Raw genomic sequence first — 27,938 nt, 5'->3', positions numbered from 1 at the left:
ACATGTTTAACACTGGCATCAACCATGGGGCAGCTCAAAAGAAAGATTGGGGCAGAGTTTTAGTTAAAAATAGTAATTATGTTATATAAATGAGATGTAGAGGAAGAATAGACACAGAATATTAGAGAGGGGAGGAGGACTCATAGTTATGAAAACCTACACACATGGGGAATGGGTTAAATGGTCAACACTACATATATACCATGAAGGGTATAGCACCCTCCAAAATCTATACAGAAATAAGAGAGTGATGGGCAGACAGGGAAGCAAAGGGTAGGGGAAGAAAAGGAAGGATGGGAGAAGGGAAGTAATAGAAAAGTTAAGTTAAGAGCAGAATTAAAGCAGAGTCAGCAGGGATAGGAAAGAGATGTGTGTGTATATATATATATATATGTATATGTGTGTGTGTACATATATATATTTATGTATAAATAAATATGTCCTTTTTAAATTATACTCTGGGAGTGATGAGGGGGAATGAAAGAGGGAAAAAGAATAAAGTAAAAAAGGTGAGTAACAAAGAACAGTTTATAAGGAATTGAAGACAGACACTCATGAATAAAATTTCTTCTACTAATATATAAAAATATACTTCCTTCAATTGGTATTTGTTTTTATATATTTTGAATCCTCCGATGTTCTGCTGAGCACATGACAATGTTCTCTTTTGTAGTTTCATTTTGTTTTGTATTCCTTTTCTCTTTTTTCTTAAATGTTTTAAAATATTTTTTTAAAATGGATAGAGAAAATTCCTTATTCTCCCAATTGCTTCAATTTTTTGTCTTAGCATTTCTTGTGTACAGAGGAATTTCATATCTGATATGCATTGTACACTCAGTCTTCTACTCCCTTACCTTTTGGGGGGGAAATGAGCCAAAGCTTAAACCTTAAACCATGTTCCAACATAGGAGACAGAGAACTAATGAATGTGAGTTTGGCTCCATCACATCCATGGTTTCACCTGAGCCAAGGGGACTTTAGTGGAACAAGGAGAGGGCTCAGTACTTTATTCCTCTGAACCAACCAGCAGCTCTTTTATTATTTAAAATTGAATTTTCCCACAACCTAACATTTTAGCAACAAACCATGACGTATGTTGTTAAAAAGGGCTGTTTGGTATAAATGGACCTGTGTTCAAATCCAACTTCCTCATTTCTAAAAATTGTTCTTTTTGGTTCTAAATAGACCACAGATCTGGACTGCCTAAGAATTCAGATCATCTGATTCTAGGCAAGAAAGAGCTCTTTCCATTAAGAAAATTTGTTACTTGGCTCCAAAAAATTAAGCTTCTCTAAACTTATGTATCTTCTCAAAGAAGATTTATATCAGAAAAGCTTTTGACACACAAAGAGATTAAGAGTTTTCACTGATCACAAACCCTAGAGATAATTTAAGAACATAGATTTGTGTTTTGAATAAGCCTTTTCACAAAATCTCTACCCCATGATTTCTTGGAATTCTTCCATTGGAGTCATTTCTTTGGGTTGACACTTCCTCCCTAACATGTAGCACCATCTCTTTATGCAAACATTCAATTTTTTAACCCCACTATGTTATGTATGAGGTGTTGAGGCCAGGTAAAATATGGGGAGGGGGGACAGTGGAGAATGATATTAATATAGGTAATTTGGCAGAATGTGTAGGAGATAAAAGATCCATGAATTGTGCTCTAGGAAAATCTGAGAGATTATTTTTAATAAGGTGGTGATGGGATAGGAATGGCTTCATGGTGCCATTATCTGAGCTGAGCTTTGAAGAAAAAGAATGTTGAAAGATAAGAATAAAGTATTACATTTCAAATTATTGTTCTATAAGAAAGGATCAGCAAGATAATTTCAAAAAGGCCTGGAGAGCCTTACAGGAACTGATGATATGTGAAGTGGGTAGAACCAAGAGAACATTGTATAAAGCAACAAGAAGACTCTGATGTAATCACTTCTGAGGGACATGGCTCTTTTCAATGAAGTGATTCAGGCCAATTTCAATAGACTTGTGATGGAGGGTCATCTGCACCCAGAGTAGTATTGAGTATTATTGGGGATCGAATGTGGATCACAACATTGTTTTTTCTCCTTTTTTGTTGTTACTTACTTGGTTTTCTTATTTTTTTTTCTTTTTGATCTGATTTTTCTTGTGCAACATGATGAATGTGGAAATATGTATGAAAGAATTATATATATTTAGCATATATTGGATTACTTGCTATCTAGGGGAAGAGAAAGGGAGGGAAAATTTTGAAATACAAGGTTTTTGCAAGAGTGAATGTTGAAAACTATCTTTATATTTTGAAAATAAAAGGCTATTAAAAAAATATATATATATATATATATATATATCTATCACATTTCAGGAATGGAAGAGAGGGCTGTGATATGCACAAAAGTAGATCAAAAAGACTATTAACTATACTTCCAAACTTAATTGGAGGGATAGTTAATACTCTTTTTGATTTGTGTATATAATACATTATATTATATAATATGTAAGTGTATATAAAAATAGCAAAGTGAAAAAAGGCTAAAAAGGTAGGTTGGAATCTGACTTTGGACAGTCTTAAGTACCAGATTAAGGAATTTACATTTCATCCTAAAAGGCAATAGGGAACCTCTTGAAGGTTTGAGAGTAGGGAAAGGAAGGGATATGGTCAAATATGAGCTTTGTAGAAATTTTTTTGGCAGCTGTGTGATAGATTGAAATTAGATGAGGCTGGAGAGACCAATCTGGAAGCAACCCCAATAGTATAGTTTCAAGGTAATGAGAGTCTGAACTTAAGTGGTGATACTACAGCTGTAGAGAACAGGACAGAAATTAGATAAGTAAAAGTAAGACTTTGTAAGCCAGATCAAGTGTAACTTCCTCCAGGAAAACTCCTAAGGCTGCTTTCCCATTTCCTCAGTTATATATTTGGTAGATTATCTGTTTATGTGTATTCTGAGAATCTAAGTTCTTTAAAGGGAAGGGCTGTTTTTGCTTTTTTGTTCACACACTTTGTTGTAGCAAAAATGGAACCTATTCTCCCCATCTTCATGGGTTTTCCTTCTCCCACCTCTGTGCATGCATATGGGCTGTCTTTCATTTTTGGAATGTACTTCTTTAGACTTACCTTTCTGCTCAGGTACTATACCATTCAGTGGTGTTAAATGTTGGAAAAAATTCAAGGAGGAGAACAGAGAAGTTTCCAAGTTAATATCCTCAGAGGAAATTTAATGTTTCAATGATTTATTGCAATTAAGTTATAGCATTTTGACCATGCACACTGCATGGAAGTACACAGATAACTGGTTCAATAATTATTTGATAGGAAATAAAACACATGGGCAGCCAAATACTGCCTTGTGACTATTATAAGACAAACCAAATTTTCTGTGTACTTAAGTGCTCGAAGTTACAAGCTTTGTTCTCTTCAGTTTTTCATAAGATAAATTTCATGATCAAGAGCTAATATACATATTATTTCAGATTAAAACCATCATTGAGACCATTAAATTAGTTGCATAATTGGAACCACTCTTTAAAAAGAGAGAATATGTTAAGTATTTGTAAGGCAGCAAAGAGTTATTTTAGGGACTCTTGGCTCTTTCTAAAGAAATAAGTCTGGCTAATGAAAAGATGTTGTTTGTCTTTTTTAACAAGACCATGTGTGTGATAGAATCTGTGTCTCAGCAGCTGTCACTGGAAATGCTGTCACTGCAGCAGGGTACAATATCTCCCTCCTATTGTTATGCAGAGGCTTTTTTAGTCATCCTGTAAAGAAAAAGAAAATCAGTGAGCATCAAGATCACATGGCAATCATCTAATATTTGAGTCCAATTCAAACCCAAACAAGAATAGCACTTTTAAACCAACATTCATTAAAATTCCCAATTTAATAAAAATGCAAAATGTCTGGCTGTTTAAAAAAAAAAAAAAACTTTACAAAGTTAATGTACCATAAAAAACCTGGCAGTATTGTTTGCCAAGATTTGAATGAAACTCTCAGCACTTAATTGGCCCTGTCTCCTGCCTATAAAAGGGCCCTACTGCATCTGGCAAACATCTAAACAAGCCTGCTGCAGGAGTTCCGATTTAGATTCTTTCTTTTCCTTCCTAAAACAAATGACTTACTGGTATTTGACAAGCCGGCCTCCCTGGATGATCTGGGCAACTTCATTCGTGGCATGGCAGGCAAAGAGGAGCCAGTTGCGAGGTTGTACCTTATAGGCAAATCTCATGAATGCCAAAGAGTAACAACAGAGGGCTGTGAAAAACAAGCAGCAGAAGAGAAGCTGTGGTATACATATATTGTATTTAACTTAAACTTTAACATATTTAACATTTATTCGTCAACCTGACATCTGGGGGAGGGGGAAGGAGGGGAAAAATTAGAACAAAAGGTTTTGCAATTGTCAATGCTAAAAAATTACCTAGGCATATATGTGGTAAGTAAAAAGCTATAATAAAAAAAAATAAATTAAAAAAAAAAAAAAAAGAAGAGAAGCTGTGAGCTGGCCAGGCACAGGAAGCGACCCACAAGCACTTCTCATAGGTGGCCTCCCGCTCTCAGCTGAGACCCCTCCCAGCCACGGTAGGTCACTGCTGTAGAAGCAAGGGAACCGCTGCTTTTCAATCACACCCAGAAACAATGTAACATGAATCCTATGAAGGAGCTCTGTGAATGGTTGGAGGCCAAGGTTTTCTTAGATCGTGTGTAGGGGTATATCTGTGTGTGCTCACGCCCAGAAAACTTATGCTGACATTCTGTATTTAATCCTAAATTGTCCTAAGCAAGTCACTCAATCCCTGGCAGCTTCCATTTCTTCAACATGACAATGCAATGAAGTTAGATTTGAACCTCCTTGTCCCTCAACATGATATAGCAAAAGTTCTTGGCAATGAGATGGCACCAGAGGCAGGGGTTGGGCCCAATCAGGAAGATTCCTCTTCCTGAACTCAAATCTGACCTCAAACACTTATTAGCTGGGAAATCACTCAAGCTTATTTGTCTCAGCTTCCTCATCTGAAAGATGAAAGAAATGGCAAGCCACTGCAGTATCTCTGCCAAGAAAACCCCAAGTGAACATCCCTAAGTGAGCATCTAAAACAACTGCACAAACATCTCTCTTCCCTCCTGCCCGTCGCTGTCAATCTGGAGAAGTTCTTGGACTCCTCAGAATAATGTTTTGAAGAATATAAAATATACAAAATTACAAAGGAAACCAATGATATTGAAATAAGACTATTAAAATATTTCAAAAAAACAAGTTCATAGCCCCCCAGGTTCAGAAATTCTATTATAAAGCTATATAATCCTATGAAAATGGAGCTCATCAATTTGGAACTATGTTCAAAAAGTTGCAGTGCTACTACTGGGCTTATACCCCAAAGAGATGTTAAAGAAGGGAAAGGGACCTGTATGTGTCAAAATATTTGTGGGCAAGCCCTTTTTATAGTGGCTAGAAACTGAATATTGAGTGGATGCCCATCAACTGGAGAATGGCTGAATAAATTGTGGTATATGAATCTTATGGAATATTATTATTCTGTAAGAAATGACCAGCAGGATGATTTCAGAGAAGCCTGGAGAGACTTAAATGAATTGAAGTTGAGTGAAATGAGCAGAACCAGGAGATCATTATATATTTCAACAACAATACTATATAATGATCAATTCTGATGGACGTGGCCACCTTCAACAATGAGATGAACCAAATCAGCTCCATTTGTTCAATAATGAATTGAACCAGCTACACCCAGCAAAAGAACTCTGGGAAATAAGTGTGAAGCACTACATAGAATTCCCAATCTCTCTATTTTTGTCCGCCTGCATTTTTGATTTCCTTCACAGGTTAAGTGTACATTATTTCAAAGTCCAATTCTTCTTGTGCAGCAAAATAACTGTATGGACATGTATACATATATTGTATTTAACATATACTTTAACATATTTAACATGTATTGGTCTACCTGCCATCTGGGGGAGGAGGTGGGGGGAAGGAAGGGAAAAATTGTTTTGCAATTGTCAATGCTGAAAAATTACCCATGTATATATCTTGTAAATAAAAAGCTATAATAAAAGAAAGAAAAAGAAAAAAAGAAAGAAAGAAAGAAAGAAAGAAAGAAAGAAAGAAAGAAAGAAAGAAAGAAAGAAAGAAAGAAAGAAAGAAAGAAAGAAAGAAAGAAAGAAAGAAAGAAAATGGGGTTCATGATTAATGTGGGACAGTGGAAAGACCACTGAAGTTGTCTTCAGAACCAAGAGCTTCTACTGATTGTATGATCACAGGTAAATCATTTAATCTTTGGAGTCTAACCAACTCAGTCTGAAAACTCAAAGTCTTTAAGATCTCTTCCAATTCAAAAAGCTGTAATCAAGGTTTTAAATAACCTTAACTTAATTTTAACATTTTCAAGTTTTATGGCAAGAATGAAGTCTTTAATGTATGATAAAAGACAGTATAATACACATTCATCATTTCAATCTACTTGATGTTCAAGTTAATTCATTCTTTTTTTTTTTTATTTAATAGCCTTTTATTTACATGATATATACATGGGTAATTTTACAGCATTAAGTTAATTCATTCTTAAAAGCATATTTAAGAAGGAAAATGTAATCAAAATGTTTAAAACAAAGTAAAACATTTCCTGTGTCAATACTATCTTTGGGCCATTTTCTATTAAAAATGGTTGCAGTGTTAAATCTTACTGAATATTATAAAATAAATTAAATAACAACATAAATTTTGTTTGAAAAATGGGATCACAAATTCTAAATGATACAAAATATATTCTAAAATATTCTTTTTTTTTTTTAATCTCACAATTTACACCCCCAATTCCCTTCTTCCTGAACAGGAAAAGAAATATGCAGCAAATTGCATTTCTAACTTGATATATCGTAGCATAAAACAAGTAGGAAATCCTTAGTAAAGCATGTCAAATTTTCTAATTACTCAAATGTCACATTCTTACCAAACGTCATTCTGCCACTAATGATCTCTGGAGATTTTTGCATATCATTGATGGCTGCAATGGGAAGTCCCCAATTGGCCACTGGTCCCCAAAAGTGCTATAAAACAATGAAAAAACAAAAAAGGAGGAAGAAGAATGAAGTTAAAACTATGAAACGTTAAAATATTTCCTACTTTGCAAAAGTAACATTAGTATTAAAATGCCATTACATCTAAATCTATCTTCTTTATACTAATTAGTATTAAAATGCCATTACATCTAAATCTATCTTCTTTATACTAGTACTACTTCAAAGGTGTAAAATATTTAGACATTTAGTTGCTAAAGTACATAACCATGGGCTTGAAGATCTCATATTCTTATTCAAGGGCAGGAAAAGGCTTTGGGCACTCATCCAATTTTCAAGCAGAACATAATTAAATCATCCTAAGTCATATTTAAAAATTGAGAAGGAATGAAAATTTGTCAACCTCTTAACTAACATATTCAATCTCATGTCTTGGAAAAATATAACCCTTTAACTTAAGTCTTATGGGGTTTCACATACACATTTATCCTGATGACTACACCTTAAATATACAATCCAAAGTGGATATACTTTCTTAAGTAGTAGAAATTATTTTCTAGCTCTTACTTGTGATACTCCTGTGAGATTTCAAGAACTTCAAAGTATTACTTCTAATACCTCCAGTTCTCAATTGTACAATTTTTAAAATTTTTGCTTAAATAATTTATTTAAATTAATACTATTAATATACTATTTGGACCAATGATTGTTTTTAATTTGAAGTCACAAAGCTCTTTAGAAGCTTTTTAGACATTTGGTCAAAATAATGGTGGATCTTTTACTTCAATTAGCATAATTTTTGCTATTTTTACCAACGCAGAAAGAAGTAACTTGCAACTATCAGGAAAAAAACCCTAAAAGACCAAAAAACCCTAAAAAATTAATTTTAAGGCCACTATTTATTAGAGTAAAAAGAATCTATGAAAAGACAGATTTGGTTTAAAGTAACCTTTTATCATAAAATCTCCATGATGGAAGGGGGTCTGATGGTCACCTGGCCACACTTGTATGGTAGGGGTGTTATTATCTTGCCAGATTTACTGCTAAATTTCCTTATAATTTGCATAAGCATTCTCTGGTCATCTTTTATTTTTCTCCTCCTCCTCCCCTCTCCCAGCTCCCCACCAATTTACCCAGGCTTTCTTCCTCCCCTCCCATATTTTTTTCTGGACATTCTTTTTTCCAACTCTGTCATTTTGTCTCCCTTTTTGTCATCATGCCTTCCTCCACTTGAGTTATTTTATTTTCCTTTTTTTTTCTGTTGCATCTTTCTTTCTCTGCTACCTTCTTTACTGACTCTCCAAGTGGCCACTTTGTTGAGGAACTCAGGGATACTTGCAGATCGAGTGCGCCTGCCTGGCAGATGCTGCCAGCACTGGTGGCCTTCCCTGGGGTGTGGTGCTGATTTGCCTCCTGCCACCCATGTTGCAGCTAAGACAGAAAGGGCCTACAGCTTGTGGCTCTACACCTTGTTCTCCCCTGACATAACCCAAGTCAGGGAGCTGGCGAAGGCTGTGCAAATAGCTGCATTATACTGTGCTGTGCGTCCCGGTGAAGTGAGGCAGAGATGGCCCCCCAATTTTTTTAAGCTGATGTTTCCAAGACTTATGGTTGATAAAATAGCTACAATGAAGGAGAAGGAAAGTTTGTAAAACTTACTACTATTTTGAAGCTGTCTATTTTTGTTGTATAGTTAAAGCAATTACTATCCCAAATCACATAAATGTAGACAAATACAGTTGGCATTATCTTTTATCTTCAGATAAACATGGAGAAATAAGCACAAAAGATTTTTACAATTCATTTTATAAAACTGCAGTGTTACGCTTTTGTTAAAGCTGATCATCCAAAGCATAATTTCTAGAAAACTACTTTGCAAATTTTTTTATGTTTACATACATATCCATAAACCCACATTTATATGCACATAAACACATATAATTTAATGGAGAGATATGGCAATAAAAATAACTTAATTTCTATTGCTAGAAACAAAAGGTACCTATTCTCAAAACTGCTCTTTTTTATGTGTACACAAGCTTATTTAAGTTTAGTATCCACACACATGTCACGTGTGTGTGTAGGGGTGTGTGTGTGTGTGTGTGTGTGTGTATGTATGTATGTGTATGTATTTTATCAGGGAGCTAAATTAAAGATAAAAGCAATCTCATTTCTGGACCCTTAAATCATCCAAGTTTTTTTTTTTAGTTTTACTATACATGTTCCCGTATCTAATTTCTTTTCTTACTATATGTTAAGATCTATGTTCACTCACAAAATACATTCAGCAACCAGACTTTCTGGAAAAATAAGGAATTTTATATAGTATTTCAGAACAGAAACATTTTAAGATAAAAAAAAAACTCAAAGAGAATCATAACTCTGGAGTAGATATGTCTGTGTTAAAAAAGTTGATGCTGTAATATATGGTATAATGTTTTAGATAATGGTTCTCAAGTATCATGGCAATACTTCTGTGAAATTTTTGCCTGATCTTTCTGGTTTGAGACTTCAGTTAATCAGTGAAATTGAAAACTACTGTAAGCTCTCCAGAAGCAGGGGAAAAACTACTATATGGGAATCACTTCTCAGAACTTAAGACAGATTGAACTAAAAAAGAAAAAGGGGTAAAACTGGGGACACATTTAATCCATAACTCACCAGTCAAGGTGATTAGATATGCTATCTCAGGCAAAGGGAGCCAGGTCACGTGTCCATAACTTTGAAAATGAAGTAAATCTGTAAATCCCTGAAATGAAGTACAAACAGGTTTCTTACCGTACTATTTTATGAGTGGCCAACGAGGTTCAAGCAGGGGAAACATGGAAAAAAACAAAATAAAACAAAACATTAAGATCAGTTGCTTTCATGAAAAATAAATAGATCTATGACTTTATCCTGACCTCATAGGTATATCTATACAACTGTTGTAACTGTTATCTATCAAGCATTCTTTTACTTTTTTTGGAGGGTGCTTTTAAAACATATTTATGTTATCTAGAGGTGGCAACTTTAAAATGTTACTATTTCATATATGAGGAATACTTATTGTGAAAAGATATCCCATAAAAGTAGATTCTAATAGCCTTATAATCATACTATAACTGCATTTTGTTGTTCTATAACAAAAATCAACTTAATTTCTCTTAATTTAGTAACAAGATGGAGGAAATGGCCAAAACTCAATATTTAGAACAAATTTTAAATTTTATACTGCATTATCACTTCTGAAATAACTAACTGCTTGCTACACTTCTGTATTTCTACTTCTACCCTCAACATTTCTGTGATTACAATGAAGTAATAAAGAACAAAATAAAATTGATATTTAGAGAATATTCTCAGTAATGTGTTTCCAACCCATTCAATTTTAATTTGTTTATCAATATTAGATTTCAGGGACAGAAATCCTCATAGGAAAAGTGTTCATTGACTGTATTTGTTAGTAGTTTTTAAAAGCACATTTCAAACATATTTTTATAGGAGCATATATTAGGGCTAGAAGGGACCTTGAAAGTCATCTAATAAGGCTCTTCATTTACAGATGAGGGAACTGAGGCGGAGAGAAATAAAGTGACTTTGCCTAAAGTCACCAGATATCATCCAAAAATTCCAAGGTTGTCAGTCTTTCCACTAAACTTCTTTGCTATCAGTTATTTCAAGTGCACCAGAACAATAACTGAACCATACTATCTATGGAGACAGAACTGAAATGACAAAAATTCTGTTTCCCAACAAATTCAAACACAGCACACTGTCTAACAGGTGAGAGGGAGCCAATTAGAGTATAAGATTCCAGAAGGTGATCTAACCGAAACTTCTGGTGGATGGTGTTTCTCAGTCGTTTCTCAGTGACATCTGACTCTGTTGACTCCATTTGAGGTTTTCTTAGTAAAGCTATTTGAAATGGTTTGCCATTTCTTTCTCCAGTTCATTTTATAGATGAGGAAACTGAAGCAAACAGGGTTAAATAATTTGCCCAGAGTTAAACAGCTAGTATCTAAGGCCACACTTGAATTCACAAAGATGAGACTAGGTATGGTGTTCTAAAGTCCTCTGTACTATCCAGGTGCCCATCTAGTCAAAAGAACTGTGAAACATTATTATAACACAACAATCCAAATATCCTTGTCCAGGATGTAAAATTATGCTTTCTACATATAGCTATCAATATATGGTGCAGGACAGGAAAACAAGCTGTGTATTTCACAGTTATATGGAAAATATGCTTTTTCACATAGAATCTGAACAAGTTTGTTGCAGTGATTGACCATCCCTGCTCAATTTCCTTGCTGAGGTTTCTACTGTAAATGGATTCCTTCTCAACTGCCAGGGATGAGTTTATAGGATTGCACTTGCTCTGAAGAATTTTTCTAACTCCAAATCTGCAACCTGTAAGAACTTTAGTAACTGCAACTTTTGGTAACTGCCAACTTTTATGCACAGTAAAGAAGCAATCATGGTCTTAAAAATGAGGGTTCCTTGGACTCAGGACCTGAAAGACTTGAGTACCAATTTCTATTTTTCCACTAATAAGCTGCTTGACTTTGAACTAAGAGCCTTTAGTTGTGGTTTTAAACTATGAAGACACTAATACTTGTCCTGCCAATCTTAGAGGGTTGCTGCAAATATCAAGTAAATGTAAATTATACATGTATATACATTTTTACACATATGTGCTTTGAATATTGCAATAGTTTTCAAAGAGCTATATAAATTAATACAACTTAACATGTATTTGGCTAAGCATTTGCCATGTCTAGTCTCCAAAAACATCATATGCCAGTAATCGTGGACTTGAACACAAAAGTGAAACAGTCCCTGACCTCAATTACGTTATATTCTATTTCAGGGATAGTGCCGGTAGAATATAACATGTATGCAAATAAGCAAATACAAGCTAATTTGAGGAGGAAGAATATACTGACTGATGCATATAAGTATATGTATGAAAATGATGCTGCAAATATGTGACCTGGAGTCATTTAAATAAAAATAACAAAATAAAAATGGTTACAAGTAGCTAGGAATCTGAAAAATTTGAATACATTCCTTTTCTACCACTACTATTATGCTAATTCTTAATAATCAACTGGGGAAGGAAAATCAACTCACAGCAAAGATCAGAATCACTGTGTAAAAAATATATGTAGGCATATTTTATAGGGTCAGAATGATTATTTAATATCTGCACATGAATCATCTCGGAGAAATGCTTCCAAATTTTTCTCCCTTAGACTCCAATTTCTCTCTCTCTTATGAACTAAAATAAGTACTACCAATTTGGGGGAGGGGGCAGGGAGTGCAATCTGTAAAATGATGATTACAACAGCACAGAAACATTCTTTTAACTCTACATCAAATCTCAGTATGGGAAGTTCCAGGCCACTTATTTAAATCAGAAGATAGTATGTTGCCCAGTTATTCTATCCTGAGAGCCCCAGGAAGGGAAGTAAGTTAAAATATTTTTTGGATTTAGTGAGTGCTATGATTATGTTTTAGTAGGTGTTACTGCTAGAAGAAGCCACTAATACTTGCTGTTGTTTGCCAGGGACCTATTTCTAAAGAAAGGCAACATGATACAAGAAAAAGAACATAGATCTTGACACTTGGGTTCCACTAATTGCTATCCTCTGCAAAATTAGAGAGAGAGAGAGAGAGTGTATGTGTGTGATCTAAGATTCCTTCTAGATCAGTTATCCTGATTCTTTCTGATCACTCCCCCTCCTCCAAACATGCATACATCACTAAGTATACACATGGCTACGTTTAAGTTTGAACAGACAATTAGGCAACATGAAGTTTGTTTTTTTTTAACAATCAGGAGATTTTTGGTAACCATATTTTGAATAGCAAGATGAAGCTGGGGATTAATATCTTGGAATCCTAAGTATGTGGAGTAAATTCAGAATATTCTAACCACCTGGGAAGTGTGGAGTTTCAAGAGTTTAAATAGCAAATGATAGAATGGTTTAATATTTAGCTTCTTTTCCAGAAATAATTTTAATATTCTACCAACGAAGGAATATATAAAATGACTATTTTATACATAGGATAAAACTAGAAAGGCATAGTTTAGATAACATGTATCCTTGTCCTCAACAAATTTACAGTCTAGGATGAAAATATACTAACACAAATAAATATACTCAATCTTCAACTCCCAAAAACGAATCCTTTGTTAGAGATTGCTACATTTTTTTGATAATTCTTTGTAACAAAACATTAATTCTGATAATATGCACTTTTCTTAATGCAGTAAACATGAAATAATCTATAAAATGCAAGGAAGAAAAGAGGCAATGCTAGAGTCCAGGGAGGGGAAGGAAAATGGGAAGAACTGCAAAGTCAGAAGAACCCCGAGGCAAAAAAAAGGAAAAGGGGGAACCATCCATCTCTGATCTCTATTCGAATTGTTTGTTATCCAATAAAAAGCATATCCCTTGGAGGCCCCATTTCCATGGTGCTACTGTGGTAGGAGTAGTAGGGGAGGCAGGATGTGTGATAGTTTAAAAATGAAAATGAAGTTACTAATAAAGTCACACCAATACTTACAGTTGCCACAGATGCAAGAATGTTGATGATTGACTGTATATATAGACAACTAAAGTATAAAACTTTGCATAAGGGGCAGCGACGTGGCACAGTGGACAGAACACCAGACCTGAAGTCAGGAGGACCTGAGTTCAAATGTGACATCACACTTAACATCATCTAGCTGTGTGACCCTGGGTAAGTCACTTAACCCTGCCTCAGCAAAAAGAAAGAAAAAAACTTTACATAAGTGTGTAAAAGTACCAAGTTCTATGGGGGAATGAAGGTTATCATTAACTAGGGGGAAAATCGTAGAAAGTCTCATGAAGCAATAGCATTCAATTTGGTCTTTAAAGGATGGTAGGAATTTAACAGGCAGAAAAAGCAGGGCAGAGGAAGAGAAAAAAGGGTGAAGAAAAAATATCAGTAAATGGGAGGAAAGTACATGTATGTATAAGGGAAAGGTGAGTAGTACAATTTGGCTAAAGCACTATAGAATACATGGTGATAGAAGCATGAAATAGGCAGGATGTGGTGGGCAAGGCAAACAGCAGAGGTCATTAAGGAGTAGGTTAAGGAGTGATGACAATTCTACTTGCAAACAAGGGATCAGTGGAAAGTTTTAAGAAAAGGCATGACATGTCCAATCTGTGCATAAGATAGTTTGACAGAGGCATGTGAGGAAGAGGAGACAGACAAGAAAGCTTGTAAGAATGCTGTTTTTAACAGTTCTAATAGGTGAAGAAGGTGCTAGTAGAGAGACCAAGGAAAAAGAAAAGGATCACAAAAAGACACTCTAATAGGAAAATCAATAAAATTAGATAATTGATTAGATAGTAAAAAGGAGGGAGTTTATTTCATTCTGGTTTTTCAAAGTAAAAAGAAACTAGTCTCTGATATTAAGGGTAGATATGCTTTAGCTCTCAAGAGTCAATTTTTTTTTAATTTAAAATTTTAAACTTAAATACAAAATAAGTAAAAATACATCATCATGTGCACAGCAAAACATAGCAAAGATTTGAAATATAAACCAATAAATTTCCATTTCAAGAAAGCCTATACGATAAATACTACACACACATTGTGTTCAGAACTGTCCATTTTTTCTTCACTACCTCTTTAAGTTTTTTCTTTGGATATATGCCCTTTTTACTTTACTCTTCCTCCTCCCTCCTGCCAAGAAAGCTACAATTAAGTGTGGTTAGAGATAATACATATATATATGTACATACATATCTATAATCAAACAGATAAATACATTTACATGCATGTATTTAAGACCATACTATGTGCATTTTCTCTTGTCCTCTATTTCTCTAAAAGTGGATAGCATCTTCCTTTACAATCCAAGTTCTTCCATATTTTTCTAAATCTACCAACTTGTTTCTTACACCACAGCAATTTTCCAACCTTATACTATCTAATTATTTTAAATAGGCTAACAGATAAAGTGGTGTCCCTATTTTCTTCTTTTGATTAAATCTATTTTAAGTTTATCTGAGATTATGATTACTATCCCTGCTTTTTCTTTTGACATAATAAATTTGATTCCTGATCTTTAAGTTTATGTGTATATTTCATTTTATAACATTTCCTGAAAACAATCTATTGTTGAATTCAAATTTTTAATGTTTCTGTAATGGATGAATTCATCCAATTCATATTCTAAAATATAATTACTTGTTTATTTTCCTCCTTTCTTGTTTCCTATCCCATCTGACTCCTGACCTTTACTTATACTTGTTTCACCTTGCCCTCCCATTATTTAACCTAGACACCGCCCTCCCCCCATTTCTTTCTGAATTTAGATCTTTATGTATTTCCAAATATATGTTATTTCATTCTCATTAATCTACACGGCCTTCTATATTCCCCTATACTATTTCCTTCTTTCTTTGTAAATTTAAAACCTTATCTCTTTGTTCTCTTCTTTCTGAATTTAGAAGACCTTTATATCCTTCTTTGTATGTTGTTTTCTCTTTAACCCATTCCCAAAGAAAGTAAGGTTTCAGCATTCTCAGCCTTCCCCCTACTAGCTTCTTTTGTATCTATTTTTCCTTTCTTGTCTCATTTGTAAAAAATGCCAGCTGCTTTTTACCTCCCTAGCGTTATTATATAGGTTTAAGAATTATTCCATTCATACTTAGCTCAGTTCAAGCCTTTCTTTTAAACTACCCAAATGAAAATGAGTCACAAAACAATATTTTCCTATTTAAGAAGTAAGCAGTTTGTTTATTGAGCCCCTTATAACTTGGTCTTTAATGTTCACTTTATTTCTCCTAGATGTTATATATCAAAATTTCCCTTAGGTTCTGGTATTTTTATCAAAAATATCTTAAAGTCTTTGTTTCTTAAATACCCATCATTTTTTTTTTTTTTCCCACTCAGGATCATAGTTAACTTCTTTTGCTAAGTAAGCTATTCTTGGTTTTTTTCCCCCTCATTGCTCTCAAATTTTCTCCTTAACATAGGAACTTTGAAACTTGACTATACTATTCCCCAAAGTTTTCAGAGCTCTTGGGAGCTCTTTCAGATGGTGTATAGTAGATTTTTTTCTATTATGCTTTACCTAAAAGTTTTAGAATTTCAGGGAAATTTTTATTGATTTCTTGTAATGCTGTATCAAGATTCTTTTCTTTATCATAATTTTCAGGCAGTCCAACTATTCTTATATAAATATATCTCCTTGATCTGATCTCCAGATTAGTTATTTTCCTAATGAAATGTTTCACATTCTTTTTTTTTCATTCTTTTCATTTTATTATTTCTTTGTGTCTTAAAATGTCATTAGATACCCTTTGTTCAATTCTGGTTCTCAAGGAATTATTTTATTTTCTTCCTTAAGTTTTTAATTCTCTATTTCAAGTTAGTTGACTTTCTTTTCATAATTTTCTTTTTTCCCCCTAATTTTTCTTTAAACTTTCTTACTTGATTTTTAAAGTCTAAAATCTTCTAAGAAATCTTTTGGTACTTGGGAATATTTGATGTTTCTTACTAAAAAAGTAGTGGTTTTTTAAAGCTCCATTATCTTAACCCAATTATGAACTTTGATCTTCTCTATCCCCATACTGGCTATCTATAATTAGATTCTTTCTCCTTTGTGTAATCATTTTTATTCCTTTTTTCTTTTGGTTTTTTTATTTTTAGCAGCAATTGGTGTGATCAAGTTCTAATCCCAAGGTAAGGGAAATAATGCCCAAGCCTCAGGTCCTTCTTACTATTATTTCCTGTGATCTATCCCAGAGTTCTCCTCTCTACTCTTAAATCATGGCTAAAACCCCAGACCCTACTGTCCCATAAATGACTCTTGCTCCTGTAGTCCCTTTGGTGACTACCACTACAACTGTCTTCTCTTTCCTAGAACTGAAACCAGGGACTGCTCACCTGCAAGTGCCCACAGCAGCAGCAAGGTCTTGGCCTCTCTGCTACTGTACCCACCAGGTGAGTGCTAGCTCCTTCTCCCCAATAGCAGCAGCCCAGGTCAGGATGGCTTTATTGACGACAACTGGGTTTTTGTCATTCCTCAACAGTGGAAGGTCCTTCAGTCTTCCACTCTAGGCTAGGCTACTCAGCAGTCAAACTCTACACAAGCCTGTGAGAAAGTTTTCCAAGCCAGCTGCCCCCAGGACTTGTTGATTCCAAAGAGTTGGACAAGAGGTGTTTGCACTACACTAAGACAGAACTCTGCTCCTCAGAGGTCAGTTCTTTTCTTGGGGTCTTCTTAGGTTGTCTTGGGTCACACCCGCGGGCCAAATGCAGCAGCTAAGGACGTTTATCCCCCTCACCCAGGGCAATGAAGTTTCTTTATTGAAAGGCCCACAAAACAAAGTTTTTGTTTTTACTATACTCCAGCCCCAACAGTCTGAGGGACAGTGAACAGGCCCCCTATTTAAAAAGTTTGAGGACTTCTGTCTTAGGAGAACAATTGCTTTACCGAATTTTAGTTTTATTTCCATCATTCTATGTTCCCTCTTATTCAATGGAGGAAATTTGGAGAGCCAAAAGTTTTCTGACCGACTCCACCCCTCTCTTCCCAGAATCCTTTCCCAACAGTGAATTTTATCTGTGATTCTCAGAAATTTGAAAATTCTCACAATAAGGATATTGTAATCTATTCATTTCTCATTCACAAAAGCCCATCTTTTCTTCCAATTAAATGGGGGTAAACAGGCTTAAAAATGCACCTAATGAAGAACTCTGCAGAAAGGGAGTACCAGTTAATGAATTATTCTAAATTTTGTAAAATTGGGTAGAAGCAAAGAATTTTAAGAGAATTTGAACTCCTGTACCTGTTTCAAGATGAGTTTTTGATAAAGCATGAGTGCAAGAGATAGGACCTGTATATAAAGGAAATGATGAAAGAAAGGTGAAGTATATGGTATTTGGCCTATTGTTCCTTATACCAAAAAGGTAGATTAGTTATGACACTTTATGATTTGCAAATAGTTTTCTTTATAGAATGAAACTAAGGCTCAGAGAAATATTACTTGTCCATATTTACCTAGCTGAGGCAACAGTGGATAGAGTGCCAGGCCTGGAGTCAGGAAGATCATCTTCCTGAGTTCAAATAAGCCTTACTAATTCTGTGTTCCTGAACAAGTCAATTATTCTTGTTTGCCTCAGATTCCTCATCTGTAAAATAAGCTGGAGAAAATGGGGGAAAAAAATCACAAAAGGATCACAAAGATTCACATAGCTAGTAATTTTTGAAACCATTTCAAAATGGTTTTTGAACTCAAATCTGGACCTCCTGAATATAAGTTGTTTCTTTTCATTTTGCTGCTTTTCCTTATGTTAACTGTATTTACACTGAACATCCTTTGAATCCTTTAATGACCTTGCTGATATTGGAAAGGTCTCAGAATTGTCTCTCATTATTTATCCTGACCTCTAATCTAGAACGCAGCAATATGTTCTTGAGGATACTGTGGAAACTTGGCGGCTAAAATTAGCACAGCACATACCCTCGAGAATGATGAAATCATCAACCACATTTACTTCAGATTTATTTACAGGCATATAATACAAAGAATTATTTAATTTTTAAGTGCATATTACACAATTTGAGCCCCACCAGAGAAACTCTCTCTCTTAAGAATCTCTTTGCATATTTAAGCTTGAAATTTTCATATTGAAATTTTAAACTACCAAAATCAGGGTACTACAGTGAATAAAACAAATCTAGAATCATTAACCTTAGTTTGAGCAATTTAAGCAAGGAAAGAACTACCTCAATTTCTTTTTATCTTTATTCTCATTTCTTTACCAAAAAGAAAAGAAGAAAAGGGAAGAATGACTATTCTTGACTCTCCTCAAAGAGGTATAGGCACAGTGTGAAAAGGAATGTTCAAAGGTAAAAAAGGAAAAAGACAAACAAATCAGCAAGCCAGAATTAATCCACTTGACTTAGATTCTTCAAAATTATGGACTACGAGGAGGAAGAGGTATAGGTGAAGAGGTCAAATATAAAGTATAGAACACTAAAACCCCAAGAAACCCAAAATACTATATTCTAAAAAGCCCAAAATCTGCAATTGTTATTCAGTCACGTTCCATTCTTGGTGAACCTGTAGACCACAGCATACTAAAAATGTCCATGAAGTTTTCTTGGTAAATACACTGCAGTGGTTTGCCATGTCTTTTGCAGTGGGTTAAGGCAAACAGATTAAGTTACTTGCCCAGGGTCACACAGCTGGTAAATATTTGAAGTCACATTTGAATTCAGATCTTCCTGAGTCCAGAGTCTCCTGATTTCCGGCACTCTATTTACTGAGACACCTAGCTGCCTCTAATGTCTCTCAAAAACTCAGAAAACAGCAGCTAGCCTTTCCTTCGGTCTTTACTCACAACAGTTCTATATGCAAGGTACTATCATTCCAATTTACAGATGAAGAAACCAAAAGGTCAAGTGATTTTCCCTTAGTTGCAATTATCAGATGTGAATTAGAATTCCAAACCAGTTCTCTCCCCTTTTTCTTCTATACTATGCCTCCCGACTCCTGACTCTATCAAGGTAAATTTCAAAGCTTCTTTACTAATATACAACAACTTTCATTACTTTATTTTTCAATTCAACAAACATTTATTCAAATCCTATGTGCAAGACACTGTGAGAGGAGGATATGGTGCACAGATGATGTAGGTTCAAATACAACCTGAGACTTATTCATGGATGCGCATGTCACTTAACCTCTTAATTTCAATTTCCTATTTTATAAAATGAGAAAATAGTACTTACTTTACAAGGTTATAAATATAAGGTGAGATGATATATGAAAAGGCTTTGCAAATCCCAAAAAATTATATATCATATATAATTAATGGTTGCTCCTACCAAGAAAAAACAATAGCATTCTACTGGGGAAATGTAATCTATGCATGTGTGTGTGTGTATATATATATATATATATATATACACATACACACACACACAGGCCACTATAAAGAAACTTCAAGAGATAGTTGTTTTCAAATAAGAGATTAAGAAAGGGCCCATATTCAGAGTTGTTTTCAAGGAAACTAGGGATTAGAAGAGGCAGCAAAGAGGACAAAGTGCATGATGATAGAGAGCAGAAATTGTGCCAAGACATGAAAAGGAGAGCTTCTAGTGTCATCTTCTTTATTATGTCTTATGTGTTTGGCTAGTAGCCTATAAGCTTCTTGAGGTCAGGGGCCATTTAATATCTTTTCTTGTACTCCCAGTACCTGGCACACAAAAGGAAGCAAATGGTCATGGGGGCAGAACTTCATTCTTCATCTAGCCATCATACCACGACCCCAAGGCCTAGCACTGTGAACGTCCTGCCAACTGCCATGTAGCTGCATGTGTTTCTTTCTCTCATCCTCATCCTAACAATTCAGAATGTGATGAATAAGGCCAAAGCTTCCTTTCTTGGACACTACTTCCCACTTCATACTGATTTGTCAACCCTGTCCAGCTTTAATCTCTCTTTTCATGGAGCAAGCCTGCCTTTTTTGTCTAGTTCCACAAGAGAAGGTATATCACATTTCTTAAGGGATCTACAAGTACTTCAAATTGATATAATAGTATTTTCTTTCACTAATTTACAAGTTTTTGTATTAAGAATCCGTTAAATAAAGAAAATCTGCTCATCTAGTTTTTCACAGAAATTTCTATTATATTACTTATGCTCAAAAATGACTCATTATCGTATTAAGTAGTAATTTCAAAACCAGTTGTGCTAGATACGCTAAAAAGAAAAGCTTACAAATGAAAGTTAAATAGGTGCTGAAAATTGATAAGGTCAAATTGGCCTTTTCACCTTGAATGCCCTTTCACTATAATTTAAAAGGGAAAACAAGTAAAAGATGGAGAAAAGGAGCTTAAGAAGGGCATATCATATCATATACAAACACTGTCTATAGTATAAAGAGTTTGGCAATTTGGCAATTTAAGCACAAAATAAAGCCTCCATCTATTTTAATGGACAATTCTATTAAATGCCCCCATCCATTTTAATGTACAGTTCTATTAAAGAGTAGACTTGTAAAACAATCACTACTTTCAGTCTCAGGATGTGTTTGCTGCCCAAAGCAGCTGCCCTCAAACCCCAAATTAGTTTCCCTGAGGAGGCAACACAAAGAATAGGATCAAGTCTTGTGTCATTTTACAGCACTAAAAAAACCAGTCACATAACCTGATGTAGTCACCTGAAGCAGCTGGCCAATTCTGGCAAGCTCTCTGAGTAAGGTTAGTTCCATCTCCGTGGAGAGCCTCCAGCCACTTCCCTAGGTCTGGTTGCTCCAAAGTGGGAAATTTATAGAGCAAAGAATCCTGTATCCAGAGAACACTCTATTCAATCCAACAAGTATTCGATAAGCATCTATGGTGGCCTTAGGGATAAAGTCCAACCCTCCCCCCACCAAAAAAGTAGGAGTTTTACTGAGAAAATACAACTTGCATACCAAGAAGTGCAAAGTATGTACAAAATGAATACAAAGTAAGATGAACAGGGAAATACCACACACTAGGGGGAAGGAGATCAGGATCCTCATATAGGTCAACACAAGCCTCAAAATATTTGGGTGGTCAATCCTAGTTCATAACAAGTCAAATCCAAATTCATAACATAACCAGTCAGGGACCTGGTATTAAATTAATGTACATTTCAGGATCTCAGCTATAAAATGGAGAATGACTCCTATCACTTACTGCACAGGACTATACATACATCCCACAGTAACATGCCCAACAGTTCGATATATACAAAATAGAACCTCTTATTACAGAAAATTGCTAATCCGTTAACAAGCAATCATAAATTTTATCTCCATCCCCTTCCCAGCCCCCATCAGTGCTTTTCTTAGGAAAAATAAAGTTTACAGCACACACAAATTTTCTTTCTCAACATCTAAAAGATAAAACAGGTTCCAGGCCATTTTAGTTCTCAGCCGTGGGGTAGGCTGGGCAGGCCTCCAGAAAGCCACGAAATTACTTGCTAATGGGGACTAGCCGTTAATCAACTGTTACTGGACCTCTAAACTGCCGGCAAAGGTGTGCAACCAAGGGCCGAAAGTTAACCAGCCCCGACTATGTCCAAGACGTGACCCCGGCCCTGACCAAATCCTTTTACTGAGAAGGGGGTTGGAAGGCGGGCAGACTGATTTAGCAGCCTTAGTAAGCAAAAACCGAAATCGTGTTCTTCACTCTTCTTCCTTCCTCCCCGAGCTTAGACAGTCCCTTGGGACACTCCCCGTCATAGAGAAAGCGCACTAAGACTTGGGTCGGGAAGAACTGAGTTCAAATCCTGCCTCAAGACAAGCCACCGAACCCTATCCTGCCTCAGTTGGACTCAAGGCCTCTAATCATACTTTATGGGTTTATATCCAGTATCGAATCCATCCTCAATTACTTATTTAAGTAGTGTGCCCAAGGTCAAGTCACATGACCGCCGTGCCTCAGTTCCCTTTTCTGTAAAAAAAAAAAAAAAAAAAAAAGCGGGTCGGACTCTTGGACGCTATAGTACTTTCTGGGCTATATCCAGGATCAAATCCCCCCCAGACGCTCAGCGTCCCCGTTCCTCAGTTTCCTTTCCTGTAAAATGATCGGGTTTCAGTTCTACCTCCGACGTTAAATCTCTCCTCCAGCTCCTATCAGTGGTGGGGCGCAGGACCTCACCCTCGTGCTTGGGTGAGTCGCTGAGCCTCCGAGCCTCAGTTTCCTCATCTATAAGACAAGCTAACAGGAGGTGAGGCCGGACACCCGGGCCGGCTCCGGAGGAAAAGGCTCGCCTGCCGGCAGCGAGCCTTAGTTAGAGCCCGGGCAGGCCCAGCGGCCCCGCAGCTCCCCGGCCGGGGCGGCGGCCCACGCGTCCCTTCCGGGACCGCCGCGTGAAGGGGACCAGGGCTCCGCCTCCCCACCCCGCCGACCCTCCGTCGTCACCTCATCAAGTAGTCCCGGAAATCCTTGCTCCGGAGATAGTCGGCCGCTTTCCGGGCCAGCGCCCCCGCCATGGCTGCTGCTGCTGCTGCTGGTGGTGTGGCCGCTCCTCCGCAGCTGCCCCCGCCGCTCTATCTCAATGACAACCGGCCCAGCCCGGGCAGGCTACGGGCTCCGCTCCTCCGCCTCCCACTGTACCGGTCTCACCACAGCACCACCCTCACTTTACGGCAGCCTCCCTCTCCCTGCCCCCTCCCTGGTCTCCCGGGTGATTAGCCCCAGGGGGGGGAAGCGGGCGACTTATTGGTTCCGCGTATGCCGCACACCCCTTTCCCGCCCCTCCGTTGGTGGAAGAGGGGAGGGGGCCGTAAAGCACCGCCGCACCCACTTTGAAGGTTGTTAAGGAAAGCCAGTTCCCCCGCCCGGAGGAGAGGAGGAAAAGGGGGCGAGGCGAGAGCGTCTGAGACTTCCCCGGGGTTGGCTGAACGAGTAGCTCCCCGCTCATTGGCTCACCTCGGCGCTGTCTGTTAGCCAATCAGCGGCCTGATAGGAGGCCCGTTGTCCCGCCCTGCTATTGTTCCTTTTGTCTTCCCTCAAGGGCGCCCTTGGAGGGCGTCTTGTGCTGCTCCTCCCTGCCCCCCCCATCTGAGTCCCTCTATGCCGGCTGTCCTTCTGTCCCGGCAGTCCCGCGCCCCTCCGCTGCGAGCGGCGGGACTTCCGCCCTAGAAGCCGCTGTTCCCTTCCCCCCCCCCCCAACCTCCTCCTGCTGAGCGTCTGTTAAGGGTGCCCGGGGTGGGGGAGGCAGACATCTCCAAGTCTAGTTTCAAACACTTCAAAAACGCGTTTGTGGCAAACTAGGGTTTAACGGGACAGCTTGCCAAATAACTGACACTTGTGTGAAGCAGTTCCTCTCTGCCGGGCACGGGCACATTGATCTTCTAGGGAGGTGATACTATTGCTCCCATTTTACCGATGGGGAAACTGAGGCAAACGGATTACGTAACTTGCAAACGTCACACAGCTAGCAATCTTTTTTTTTTTTAAGCTTTTTATTTTCAAAACATAGCAACCGTTACCATTGCAAAATCTTGTTTCTAATTTTTTCCTCCTTCCCCCATCCCCCATCCCTCCCCTAGACAACAAGTAATCTGTGTTAAACATGTGCAATTCTTCTATACGTATTTCCACTGCGTACGAAAAATCTGATCAAAAAAGGGGAAAGAGGAGAAAGAAAACAAAACGCAAGCAAACAACAAAAAAAGTGAAAATGCTAGGTCGTGCGTGCTTCATTCTCAGTCCCCACAATCCTTTCTGATTGCAAGCGGCTCTCTCCGTCACAATAACGACTGGAAGTGGCCTGAATCACTTGGCTGTGGAAAAGCACCACCAAGAACTGATCATTGATTAATCATCGATCATTAATCATTGTGGGATTATATCCCAAAGAGATCATAAAGAAGGGAAAGGGACCTGTATGTGCACGAATGTTTGTGGCAGCCCTTTTTGTAGTGGCTAGAAACTGGAAACTGAGTGGATGCCCATCAGTTGGAGAATGGTTGGGTAAATTGTGGTATATGAATGCTATGGAATACTATTGTTCTGTAAGAAATGACCAACAGGATGATTTCAGAAAGGCCTGGAGAGACTTACACGAACTGATGCTGAGTGAAATGAGCAGGACCAGGAGATCATTATATACTTCAACAACACCACTATATGATGACCAGTTCTGATGGACCTGGCCATCCTCAGCAATGAGATCAACCAAATCATTTCCAATGGAGCAGTAATGAACTGAACTAGCTACGCCCAGAAAAAGAACTCTGGGAGATAACTAAAAACCATTACATTGAATTCCCAATCCCTATATTTATGCCCACCTGCATTTTTGATTTCCTTCACAAGCTAATTGTACAATATTTCAGAGTCTGATTCTTTTTGTACAGCAAAATAATGGTTTGGTGATGTATACTTATTGTGTATCTAATTTATATTTTAATATATTTAACATCTACTGGTCATCCTGTCATCTGGGGGAGGGGATGGAGGGGTAAGAGGTGAAAAATTGGAACAAGAGGTTTGGCAATTGTTAATGCTGTAAAGTTACCCATGTATATATCATGTAAATAAAAGGCTATTAAATTAAAAAAAAAATCATTAATCATTGATTAATCTCGCTGTTACAGCTAGGAATCTTAAAGATCTAACAGAGATCTTGGTGCCAAAGGCTATAAAGGTCACTACTACAGTGTCAGTGACAAAAACACCAGAGCCCAGTACATAACCAGCTGAACGATCCAAACCCCAAAGTTACTCATTTATTTATTTAACAAACATTTGTTAAGCAACTATTATGTGCAATGTCAGGCAAGGCCTTGAGGGAAGCTAGAAAGATAAATAAAGCCTTCAGCATTCAAAACTGGCTCATTCTTTTACTGGCTAATACTGTAGCTGGTTCAGCCACCTGGAAATACAAGTACATATTTCTATCGGTCTCAGTAAACAAGCCATGTTGTTTTGGTTGAAACAAAATAAAGTAATAGATGGTTAAAATGTGTAGTCTCTGTGGGCCACTTCTTGAATTTTTTATTTTTAAGTGAAAGTGTCTTGGACTTCTGAGACAATAGTGGTTTTGAATCCTTTTCTTCAGTATCTTTTATAAGTGGACATTCAGGCTTTGTGTGATGATGGTTAGTGAGCAGAAATGCAATGCCTTCAGTCTCCCTGTTAAGGTTCAAAAGGAAAAGGTGGGAGTTGCGGACCAGTGTCACAAGATATCTAAAAAGAATTTGCAGGCTTCAACCTATCTCCAAGTGAAGGGACAAAGTTTAGTGCAATTGTAGAGCCAATTGAAGCACACTAAATTTCAAAAGGATTTAGCAAAGAACTAGGGGCAAGAAGACAAATTTGTAGGGAAAGTTAGAGGAACCAGAGCCTCATGTCACTTATTTTACTGACCCAAAAAGGACCATGTAAATTTCTCATGAGAACCTGAATTTAGCCTCACACACTAAATCAAAGTGACAAGCATGACCGCAGAGTGACTTTGCCTATTTCTGTTCTTCTTACTCGGACATCACACCTGTGAGGTGCTTTTACAGATAAGGTCAATTATTGTTCTCCAAAAATACTGACCCTGGAAGGTCCCCCTACGCCTATTCCCATCACTGTATGTATCCTATTACTCCCACTATTGTATACATCCCAAATCCATTCCCATCACTGTGTGCATGCCCTTATTATTTTAAGCTGTGAGAAATAATTTTTTTTGGTTTAACAGCTTCCTGATAATCTAACTGCATTCTTTTTGCTTCTGTATCACCTGCTCGCTTTGTTTCCCAGTCATTTGGACAGAATGATTTTGGAATATGAGTTCAATTGGGTTGGCTAGCCTAAATTCTCCACAATTAAAAGATTAAAAACTAATCTCTGTCTTGCCTCAGTTTCTCTAGCATTACAATTTGCTAACTTTATGGCTTACAGGTAAGTTTGAAGGGTGGTCTATTCACTATTGTCTCAGGAACTTGGTTATTACTGACCAACAGATTATCTTCCTTAGTAATGTTTGTAGAACTATCCTAAGGCAGAAGACTTTAGAATCATTGACAGATTGTTAGAACAATGGCACTAAGGTCAGAGGGCCTCATCATTTCGACATTTCCCTTAAAATCTGTACCCCATTCAGTTCTATATCTGAGTTAGTAAAGTTTTAATAATTTCAAGCTAAGTTTGGCTTTTTGCAAACAAGGCATTTAATTTTATTTATTGATTTAATTTAAAATATTTCACTCATGGTTCCTAGTTCTTTTTGGGATCAAGAACAAGTGTAAAACTTCTTCCACTTATAATATTTCTTTACTTATTTAAAGACATTAAGTATTTCATCACCTCCTGAGTCCAAAGCCAGACTCAGACCATTTACTAGCTAAATGATCCTGAGTAAGTCACTTAACATCTGCTTCAACTTGCTCAACTATAAAATGGGGGTCCTGACAGCAGCTACTTGCAGAAACTGCTCTAGTAACAACCTAGCTAATTTATTGGCATGAGTCAGAGCATGCTGTTTGACCCACAGAGGGGACTCACCATCCAAGATCAGGAAAAAGAGTTATTGAGAGGATCAAATTAAATATTTTTAAACCATGTAGCAAAGTGCCTGGAACTTAGTGGGCACTTAATAAATGTTTCCTTCCCTTAGGTATGAAATTAATCCTTTACAAGACTATAATTTCTCAGATCTAACAGATGCCATATCATCTCTTATTACTGATGGGGTAAATAAGACCCCAACAAAAGATTATGTCCCTTTTAGCAACCCCATGTTTAGGTGGGCCATTGGAAGGATCATTGAGATGGATCATTACCTTTGTTAAATTTAACTGGCTTTTGTTGATTTTGTTGTACTGACAGGATTATCTGGAGGTTATTATACACAATCAGGAGGCCCAAGCAAAGATAGCAACTCCTGAGGTCATCCCAATTCCTCTTCTATAAAAGGTCCCTCTCCCACTTCCCCTTCTAAAATGAGGGATCCTTAGGAACTTTGCCTGATCTTTAACGGAATGGGGAACTTAGCCCTTGTCTTTAATCCAACTTAGTCCACTTTATGGCATCTTTCCCCTTGTAAATGTAGAGTTCTTAAGGAACTTGGCCTGCCTTATGGCACCATAATGAAGCTTTTTGTCCTCTGACTGGAGGATGGCCAGGAATATGAATTCTTTACAGACTAATTCATCATTCTTGAACCTCATCACTATGACTGTCTTTTGGTAAAAGATTTTTATTATATGAATATTATATTTAAAAAAGCAAACAAATACATGGATATGTTTCTCTTTAGAAACTCTTGTGATTGATGCCAGTTCCAATGATCTTGTGATGAAGAGAGCCATTTACACTCAGAGAAAGGACTGGGGAAACTTGAGTGTGAATGACAACATGACATTCTCATTCTTTTTGTTGTTGTTCTCTTGCACTTTGTTTTCTTAC

General features: G+C 36.9%; 1 protein-coding gene across 5 annotated transcripts; it reads right to left on the bottom strand.

The window, feature by feature from the left end:
- Positions 1–3,175: 3,175 nt before the first annotated feature.
- On the bottom strand, positions 3,176–23,106 carry MPC1 (mitochondrial pyruvate carrier 1). Of its 5 annotated transcripts, none has more exons than XM_003769606.2 (5): positions 22,953–23,106; positions 9,794–9,797; positions 6,949–7,045; positions 4,105–4,237; positions 3,176–3,744 (listed from the first exon to the last, which is right to left on the bottom strand). In XM_003769606.2, exons 1-5 carry the CDS (start codon positions 23,021–23,023, stop codon positions 3,720–3,722), a joined length of 330 nt encoding a protein of 109 aa, XP_003769654.1. In that variant the 5' UTR covers positions 23,024–23,106; the 3' UTR covers positions 3,176–3,719. The 5 variants fall into 5 exon arrangements, with proteins under 5 accessions (XP_003769654.1, XP_031793367.1, XP_023359101.1 ...); XM_031937507.1 differs by lacking the exon at positions 9,794–9,797 and adding an exon at positions 9,677–9,764 and having other exon boundaries at positions 22,953–23,035; XM_023503333.2 differs by lacking the exon at positions 22,953–23,106 and adding an exon at positions 22,633–22,916.
- Between the last annotated feature and the right edge of the window lie 4,832 nt (positions 23,107–27,938).

The sequence above is a fragment of the Sarcophilus harrisii genome, chromosome 4 (genome assembly GCF_902635505.1).
Source record: "Sarcophilus harrisii chromosome 4, mSarHar1.11, whole genome shotgun sequence".
In the NCBI taxonomy this organism is placed as follows: Eukaryota; Metazoa; Chordata; class Mammalia; order Dasyuromorphia; family Dasyuridae; genus Sarcophilus; species Sarcophilus harrisii.
This window is presented reverse-complemented; position numbering and strand designations above follow the sequence as displayed.

What these genes read in the sequence shown, in the direction of transcription:
- MPC1 (XM_003769606.2), bottom strand. Translation starts at nt 23,023, where the DNA reads ATGGCGGGGGCGCTGGCCCGGAAAGCGGCCGACTATCTCCGGAGCAAG. An exon ending in TAGTGGCAGAATGACGTTTG is followed by an intron (nt 4,238 to 6,948) that starts GTAAGAATGTGA and finishes TGTTTTTCACAG; the next exon opens with CCCTCTGTTGTTACTCTTTG. An exon ending in GGCCGGCTTGTCAAATACCA is followed by an intron (nt 3,745 to 4,104) that starts GTAAGTCATTTG and finishes TTTTCTTTACAG; the next exon opens with GATGACTAAAAAAGCCTCTG.